Source organism: Ambystoma mexicanum, chromosome 9 (genome assembly GCF_040938575.1).
Source record: "Ambystoma mexicanum isolate Mex_15411 chromosome 9, UKY_AmexF1_1, whole genome shotgun sequence".
Classification (NCBI taxonomy): Eukaryota; Metazoa; Chordata; class Amphibia; order Caudata; family Ambystomatidae; genus Ambystoma; species Ambystoma mexicanum.
Window position 1 is genome coordinate 1,304,021,830 of NC_090931.1, and position 9,881 is coordinate 1,304,031,710.

The 9,881-nt window shown below is 45.9% G+C and overlaps 1 protein-coding gene across 1 annotated transcript in view; it reads right to left on the reverse strand.

The window, feature by feature from the left end:
• Nucleotides 1-7,157, reverse strand: part of LOC138489800 (CD63 antigen-like) — an 87,363-nt gene extending 80,206 nt beyond the window's left edge. Inside the window, exon 1 of the mRNA XM_069617392.1 lies at nt 6,917-7,157. Within this exon, the coding sequence (XP_069473493.1) occupies nt 6,917-7,015 (99 nt within the window). The 5' untranslated portion in view covers nt 7,016-7,157. The remainder of the gene's footprint in view (nt 1-6,916) is intronic.
• Nucleotides 7,158-9,881: the final 2,724 nt, after the last annotated feature.

The following is a 9,881-nucleotide window of genomic DNA, read 5'->3' on the forward strand; positions in this document are numbered from 1 at the left end:
TATAAAAAGGGACTTGCCTTAAAGTCCCTTCAACGTAATGGAAAGCAACCTTGGGTTTGTGCAATCAGGATCTCAGTGGAGTGTCTCCCCCTTAAGGGACAAGGACTCCTAGTCTTTATCAAGATCTCCCCTAAATCATGTCCCCTATGGGCACCGAAGTGGTGGTCAAAGTTATAAAGCCACTTTCCTGTCCGACATTAATGCGGACCCCAACTCAACTGAACTCTGAAATCATGTTATCAATGAAACTCTGTCTCTTTATGCAAGGGACCATATAAAGACCTTTCAAACCGGAGGAGAAAAACCAGCTGACAAGAGTCAAACAGCTGGGTAGAAACATGTAGCGTGGCTGCCGCCATTGCGCTGAACCAGTGCTGCCCGGAGGTGGGACCACAGAGTGCTCATGGTGGGCAAGCAGCCCGCAGAACTTCGCAGAGTCCAGGAAGGCTGACCAGAAAGGTTGTCCACTCTCGTCCTGAGAGATCCCCACAGAGAAAGGAGAAGAGATACCAGCAAACCCACAAGAAGGCCGCTGCTGGAGAGCACCAGAAAGCAGTCCAAGGCAAGGGAGTTTGCTTGTTTCAAAGAACATGGGGAGGTCCAAAACCAGATAATATGCAAGGGAGGCAAAGTCTATAAGAATGCTAGTCGCTGACTAAAAGCACTTGTTTCCCTCAAGCCTATGTCCTACTCTGACAATATCAACCCATACTCCATCCTTAATTGATGGGCCCGGCGCACCTCCCTAACCCCCACAAAACAGTCATTCCGGGACACCCTCAAGACTCGTCCCATAAAACCTTCCTTTGAAAAAACAGACCAAGACAGCCACGATCCAGGTCGTGGACCATACTCTGCAGACACGGATAAGGGCGACCCATGCCTCCTTGATTTCTTGAGGGCATTCGATACAACCGACTCTGCATCCTCTTCCTCCTTGTAGACAGAATTGGATTCTCTGGCGCTGAACTGGTTTACCTCTCAAATCTCGGAAGAGACACCAAACCATTCAGATGAACACATTGCATGCAAACAGACTCCCAGTTTTCTGCCAAGTCCCTCAAGACTCTCACTGATCCTTTAAACCTTTACATGTGGCCTTTGAGAATGCTCATTCACCAATGTGCAGATGATGCTCACCTACTTCAGAATTAACCTCTCCAGTACTGCATTTGTGCTAATCGCCCACCACTAAACAACTTGTCCCACAATGGCTCAATAATGTGCGCCTAGAAGGATTTGATCTGAAACCCTCAGATTCAGAAAAATCCTCAGCATTGACAGCAGCCCCTCCTTAAAGAACACAGTCAAGAAAGCCCAAATAGCCAAACACTTTATACCGCCGCAGGACTAGCTCAGGTCTTTGTGGTCTCACACAGACTGAGGAAATGCCCTGCTGTTGGGGCTTCCAGATGCTCACTTGGCCCCCCTAAATGCAGTTCCAACACGCCACCTCTTATTGGTGCATGGAAATTAACCCCGTCCTACTCAAACTACCTTGGCTTCCTCTCCAATCCAGGATACTGCATGGATTATCTACAAAGAAGTCACGATAACGAAAGCATACCTCCAAATATCTGGTTGCACATGCTCCTTGCACAGCAAAAAAATAATAATTGACCAACGGGTTCAAATCACAAATAGTCTGCAAAGAGGACCTGCAAACAATCCTCTTTTCACGCACCCATCCTTAGGCGTTTTATCCCAGTATCAGCTCGGAATGACCCCGCAATTCTCCAATTTCACAAATCTTTCAAAACATGGCTTTTTCCAACACCGGACCAAGGACTTCTCCCAACGGATGCACAGAGCACAACTCACAGTACTGCACTACTGTTAAAAGACGCCAGCCCACACAGTGGCTACCCACATCCCGTACAGCACTCATGCTCTCAAGCTAGGTCTGCACTATAAACAAAAGCTACGATTACTGCCTGCTTGAGAAAAAATAATTATTCTGCTGCGAGAGCAATGTGTGGAAAGAAGCTGGTTTGTGGAGGCAACTTCCAGAAATAGTAACCAACCCATGAGGTGCCAGCCTCCCATGATACTGTAGCCACCACCAGTAATAACCAAGAGATTCCAGGTACAATAGCATGTTTCCGGTGTAATTACTCTCATAGGCTGAACATAGGGACTTGCACTCTCTCAAGTGCAAGTATAGCATAGTCTAGTCTTGAACTAACAAGACCAGAAACCCCACATCAGGCAAATATGGTATTCATCCCATTCAACCTACCCAAGGCCGATGCCCTAAACCAATGACCCATAGGACAAAATGCAACCGAGAGGAGCCCACCTGCAAGTTATTTTCTACTCAATGGGACATTAGAAATAAAAATTAGCAACTACATTAATCCACCTCCTCATGCTGACAAAAGCCATAAGAAAATCATAAATCTGCAAGCAAGTATTCCCCACCACTTTAATCATGCACTCATTCTTACCAGCGAGGCCTCTCTGACACATACAGCTAATATCAGGGCCTTATACAACACTTGATGCCAGATTGCCCACAATTCTAAGTACCGTAATAATTTGACCTAGTTTACCTACCAGTGATTCGACCTTCAAAAGTGAAGGCCTGCGTTCCCTCCATCCACTAGCATTCCTCAAAACCTAAAAGACCCAGTGATGCCCACCAAACCTGCCACATCATTTGCACCTATATGCCCCATTCCATTTGGCAAGTGCTTGTCCTGTGTCCCCCCCCGTGCATTCTGGTACTGCAATCCTGCATTTATAATGGAATGTAGGACTACAATTCCCAGAAAGAACAGAAAAACACTGGGACTGAATAAGCATGTCTCGAACAGAATGGGACAGGTTGGCTCGAACGCATGCATCCTCAGCATCAGTGAAAGAATCGTCATCTCGCAGTTAACCTGAAACTAAATACTGCACGACTGCCTCCAAACTGGCTTTTGCCTGGTTTGAACAATGCTCCCATCACACAGCCCCCCATTGATACTTCTCAATCTCTTAACAGCTTTTGACACAGTCAACTTGATCCCCTTTCCAACCATGCTAAAATCTGCAGAATAGGAGGAATGGACAAGCAAGAGCACCTTCATCCTTCCCACTGAAGCACAACCAATAGACCAGACACAGCCTCTCCACATTACATTGTACAGACTACACACGAGCCAGTATGTCTCTAATGCAACTCCTGTACTTAGGATCCTTACAGCAGCCACAACCTCTTCAGCAGGGCAATCAATGATCAATTCTAAGCCTAACCTTCTTCTTGACCCAGCATGGTTCCAATTCCATACTGGAATGCCATTGGATCCCTTTTCACTGGCAGAACTATGTTCACATATGAAACATAAAACTGAAGAAACACCACGTGTGCTTGTATGCATACATAACACTTGTATTCAGCAATACAGGGTTTTGTGGACTTCACAATTGACATTGACAGCAAGCCCATTGGGGATCCAAGCGTCACCTCACTTCCCTTTTAAATGGCCCCACTTATTAAGCGGGACAGGTGACTCCATCTCATGGTGGCCACCCTTCAAGCCTGGGCTTTTTCTTAGTTTTACTTCAGTCCATTTTATTCAAATGGAAGTGCCCAAACACTACAACTCCCAGCAGGCAATTGAAGGAGGCATTTGAGGAATTGCCATCTGGTAAGGATATAGAAGCCCTGGCTTATTTATGTTTAGTGACTAATTAAATGATGTGCGTCATTTCATCTCAGAAAGAGTGGCCTGCTAACCAGACCCCCTATCAGAAGGTAAGGACCACTTGTCTCAAGGACAGAGATTGAACACCTTGGCTTACTTTTGTCCAATCACCAGTAGACATTTGCCTATAAAAGAGGGGGCCTACCACTCCCTCGATTCATCTTTGAACTTCCAACAGTTCAAGAGACATGTGTTGGGCCCAGCTAGGAGAGCAGTCCTTTACAAGGTCTTAGAGTTGTGAGGTGAAAGCAGGTTATTCAAGGCAGAGACAAGCTCTGTTCCCCAACCATCCCCAGGGAACATTGGGGGGTGGGGGGGAAATTACCTGCTGCTGGAACAAGGCCTGCCTCTCTCCCAAACAACAATGGTACGCAGGCCGTCATTGGAGGTGAAGGACCCGGCAGGTGTTTGGGAGAACAAAGACTCATCCCGGAGCTCCTGGATGGGACTTCAGCAACTTAAGAAGCAAAGCAGCTGGTCTCCTGAAGGTCAACTGCATTCAAACCAATGAAATCCATGGGGCTGCCTTTGGCACGTAATAATTCTTAGGATCTCTATTGCTGCATCATTTAACCAGAGCGGTGCAAGCTGAGCAGGTCATTGCCTCGAACTTGAACTTTTCTGCTGCAGAAGAATTTTGTGTGCCTCACTTCAAACCCGACTATGCCCTCTCCCCAACTGAATCACTGACTTGCAGCATCCGAACCGCTCCACAGCGCCAAGAAGGCTAGTTCGACACAGTTAAAACTACCAAGGATGCAGAGAAGGTATTATGAACTACCAACTTCCCCTTGGTCCAACTTTGGGCCCTGGCGACTAGTTGGGTCACCTGGAATCCCTTTTTTCTTACAATAACATTCTTTTACAAACATTGTGGTTATGGATTGCCGTTCACCCGCCATTACCCATAGTGCATCTTTCTATTTCTTGCATATTGGGTGTTCTTTCCACAAGGGTAGGTTTTGTGTAGTGTTGCTCCATTTATACATCTATATACTCGATTGGAAATGCCTTTATTTTGGACTGTTGTACTTTGCCGTTTGGGTTGCTACCGTTTCACATTCATGCCGCTTTATATATATAGCATAGCCTGCCCTCAGCCCACCTTAGCACAAAAGGTAAAGGAGGTATCTCTCTTACCTGTACTTGTTTCACCTTTAGGATTGGGGATAGCTCTTATGGTTGTAGAAGTGCGAGGGCAGAGTAGGCAGTTTAGCCACTACTCATCCGTGTACTCCTGCGGGGCAGAAGTAATTTCATCACAAAGTGAAAGCCCAGTACTGAACATTGTCCCACCTGATATGGAGTCTTCTGGCAACCCTACAACTGCCAAAGGAACGTGACAAAACACTACACCGAGTTCCATATGTATGCTTAATATGCAGCCTTTAAGCAGCTGATGGCGCGTCTACTTAGTAGCTGGTTATTTTCCTATTGGGGCTTCAGCTGTTGGATTCTCTTATATTGAGGCTGCCCAATATATTAACTCAGTGTGAAAGAAAACACGAGGATCCTTGGTTTAGCGCCCCAATGTTTATTGGCTTCTAATATTCAAATATATATCTTTTTCAAATTGGCTTCTTGAGTTTCAAAAATCTTTCCTGTTCAATTTATATAACAATTTCAGATTGATTCATTTCCAATGTGTGTATGTCAATTGCAGATTAGATTCCAATAATGAACTTCAAAATGTCCTCCGAATTATTCCTTCATAAAGGAAACCGATAAACCGCTTCAATCTTAACAGGTACCATCATGTCCCATGCAAAAGATATTTGGATCTACATAAATAATATGAAGGTTATTTATATAATAACCTAACCTTCATAATAATAATAATATGAAGGTTATCAAGATCGCAATCATTAGAAGCGTTACAATAAGGCTCTAACCTTAATGGTGGAACAAATATAAAGATATGATGAACCATTATAACAATGGTGAAATACGTGTCGAGGGAATAATTCAGAGGAATATTCAAGTTCATTATTGGAATCTAATCTGCAATTGACACACAAATTGGAAACGAATCAATCGGAAATTGTTGCATAAAATTGAACAGGAAAGATTTTTGAAACTCAAGTCAATTTGAAAAAGATATGTTTGAATATTAGAAACCAATAAAAATTGGGGCGCAAAACAAAGGATCCTCATGTTTTCTTTCACACTGAATTCCGTATGGATGCCAACGGCTGCTCGCTATCCCAAATGAAAGTAGAGGTCCACCACTGGTTGGCAAATGGTAAAATGCACCATGTCATGCCTTTCCGATCGCATTTATTTCTTTGCATTCTGGACCGTCCAGTTTCGCATTTACCACTATAAATACTAAACAACAAGTCCCAGAATCCAAAGAGAAACAACCAAAACAGGGCTTAATAACCATCTCTGGAATGACATGGAGCAGTTTCTGCAAAACACACTAATATAAATAAAATACAACACTGCAAGGCCCACACTGCTCAGGGCTGGTGGCAAAAAAGTCAAGGCTGGATAAAGGTAATCCTGGAGACAGGAGGACAGCAGGCCTAACCATTCATAACTACTCACTCTCACATTCTCCATAAAAAGAGCACTCAAGTTTGTCCTGGCCATGCGAGAGAGGGGCCTTCAATCCTGTTCTTGCTTGAAATTCTGGGACTTGTAGTTTCCCCTCAATTTCAAATTGGAAAGATAAACTACAAACCCCCGAATTTAAAGGAAAATAAAAGGACTCAGTGGCCTTCTCGCAGAAGAACTGGATATATATATTAGTAAAATGGGTGTATTTCATGATTGAGCAACGGAAGTGGAATTTCAGGAATAGGTAATAAGATTTGAGCTTTAAAGATATTTTTTGAAGCAAAATGTTTCTTGCAGTAAAACAATAAAGGGTTAATGGCTACTTTATAGTAACGTCCCCATGTCAATGCATGCATTTTGTTGACTACTTTTCCAATTTTAAAACCCGCTCCCCACCATTTCCCCCAAACGCACCGTGTGCAGAGCGAAATCAATCAACAAGGCAAACGGAAAAGCTACACATTAACAGGGGTGCTGCTAGGCCTGGAAAAGACCCGGGGCTACGCTAATGTCAGAACTGTCGGGACTGGGGGCTAGCTGGTCTTTTGGTTGTAACTCCTGAGATTCTATCCGGGGCTACAACCAAAAGATCAGGGGCTATAGCCCCCCCCCCCATAGCAACGCCTCTGCACATTAACAAACTGCAAAATACATTTTCTCACCCAATAGAAGAGGATTACGAAAAATAAACCAATTTTGGTGATGGCTAGCTTATTCCTCGTGGCCATCGTGTTGGCGCGCTCCTGAACCCAGTTGGCCATTTCCTCACAGCACCTTGCTCTTCCAGGAAGCAGGAAACACGCACCGCCCTTTTCCGTCTTTGCCCTTTCTCACTTGCTTAAAGGAAACACCAAAACCAAGAGGTTTAATTCCATTGGTACAGGAGCAGCTGCGGTTGTGTGTCACTAGGGCGGTCCTTGCTCAGTATTAAGGGGATGCAGAGGTGTGCTTCTCCGACGCCATAGTTTGTAGTTTTTTTGCGGAAACAAATATCAACAACTAAAAACGATTTCATCAAGCAGTTTGTATAGAACATACAACCTTTCCGAATATTGTGTTTCATTAGTGACTATGTACAAATGCACGCAGGTGTGGAGACCCAGAATATGTACTTTTAAATCCGGTTTTAGCTTTCACCTTCTCAAAACGAAACGCTTCCATGCTGAGCCAGGTCCTGGAATTGTATGTAATAAACTGAAGCATTGTGGGAGTTGCGGCCTCATTTAACTTGATATGAGCAAGTCAAACCTAAGCTCCGAGTACCCATGATTTCTGTAGTCCCAGCATGCAAGGGGTTGCTGGCCTAAAAAGAGAAACTGTCTGAAGGGATCACATCGGGTTTGTTACTGGAACTGATATTGCAATTTGCGTTTGCCAAGTAGTTTATGCATTAGATTGACATGACCACGACTACCAGAATGCATTTTGATATGCAGATATTTTGCACCATAAGTGGATGGCAGCATGAGCTTTAGGAAATGTTAAGTTTACAGCAAAGGTTGACATCCGATTCAAACGCATTTCTTTCAGGAAAAGGCAACAATGTTTCTGAACAATGAAAGTGCTGGAGGAATATGTGTAAAGTACTACAAGTGCACGTTTTTGTGAGATTGTTCTTTGTGTGGGCATGCCTATATGTTTTCCTGTTATTTGGTTTAAGGTGTATTTTATATTGTGTAAATTGTAATGCATATATTGCCTAGATTACTTGCCAGTAATCCTGATTACTCTTAGTCCTACTTTTCCTTGTCACTGCACTTCCTTTTGAGATCTCACCTCACGAACCGGAGCCCTTTTCCAACTTGAATTGTTGCACCCCTCCCCAGGTGTTATACCTCCCTTTCACATTTCCAATTTAGGATCATGGGCCCTGTTGTAGGTCTCTGGTTCCCAACCGGAGTGCCCATGGACTCCCTCCCTCCTACAGAGCCACACACATACAAGTGTAGTCGGTTCGGGCTCCCCGGCCGCTCTGTGGCAGCCGGGAATGCTGCATTTATTTATAGGGCACGCGGCAGAGTGCAACGTCACTCCGCTGCGTGTGCGTGTCCTTAACGGGGCAGCACCACACTCCTCCTTTTTTATAACAACAACAATGAACAAAGGATTGCTACCTACCAAACATATGAACACACTGCACAGAGAAATTACAAACCCCTTTAATTACAGCCACCCTGGTTCCCCACACAAACTTTGTTCCCCGGATGTTAACACCAGTTCATGGTTCCTGCATATAGTCAGTGAGGTGGGGAGGTTTCCCTCACCCAGTCCTCTGGGGGTACCTCCTGCCTGCCTCCCGGGTCGTGACCCCCTCTCCTGAGCTCTCCCGAGCCAGAGAGTATGGCAGAAGAGCCAGGCCACCGCCCTCATCGGGTAACTCTGTCATGTCCTTGTTCTGAACCATCTCTGGCCTGGATTCACCCAGCTTCTTAAAGAAACTGGCGTTGCACATGACAGACGCAGTCCCATCAGATGCAGTCACCATCGACCCTTTCACTGCCACCACGTCCATAGGCCCCGGCTCATAGGTCAAGGACAGCTTTCCTTGTGGGTGACGGTTTCTTACAAGCACCTCCTCGCCGGGGACAAAATGCTGAGGCCTGAGTCCCCTCCGAATGTTCTCCTGCTCTGTTCTTTCCTTCCTTTCCACCTGCTCATTGTTTATGACAGTGGGCTCACGCTGGCCCATTTCTGGCAAGAGGCCACTTGGACATTGCTTGAACAGTGCCTCGGCTGGCGCTACCCCAGTAGATGTATGTGGGGTGGAACGGTATTCACGTCGAAATTTGTACAGGGCCCTCTGCAGACACTGACCCTGTGCCTGCGCAATGTGTTAAACCTTGTTTAAAGTCCTCATCAAACGCTCTGCCTCGCCATTCGCCGTGGGCCACAGCGGCATGACCTTTCAGTGATGTACCCCACATTCTTCCATCAAGTTGGCAAAACTTTCAGCTTGAAACGGCACTCCGTTATCTGAACACAGTACCTTGGGCAGTCCATGAGTGGCAAAGATCTTCTCGACAACAACCACCACATTCTCAAAGGCCACCGAATCAACAAACTCCACCTCCGGATACCTGGACCTCTCATCAACGATCACCAGAAAATGTGTGTCCCGGGTTGTAGAGCCAAAGTCCGCATGGACCACTTCCTATGGCCTGGTGGCCCACGGCATTGTATCTATGGCGAGCTCCTTCTGCGCTGGTGACACCGCTTGGCACCACACGCATGCTGCCACAAACACAGCCACGCGCCTCTCCAGATCCGGAAACCACACCTTCTGGCGCAGACGGGCATTTGTTTTGGCAGTGTTCTGGTGCCCCTGGTGAGCCAGTTCAATAATCAGCTGTATCTTCCTTTGCGGGATCACTATTCGGTCACCTTTGAGCAGTAAGCCAGTCTCGGAGAATGTCAGTTCGTCCCTCACCCTCCATAGGTGCTCCAAAGTGGCTTTGGCCTCTTGAGTTCTCACGGCCACAGTGTCCAGTACCGCCCTCCACGAGCCCTGCTGAATGGTCGCCTTGAGAATGAGGAAACATTCATCCTCTGCTGCAGCTTGCTCCAATTCGCCCACCGGCACCGAATTGGGAGTGGCCTCTTCCACCACGAGCCGAACATGCTCATCAG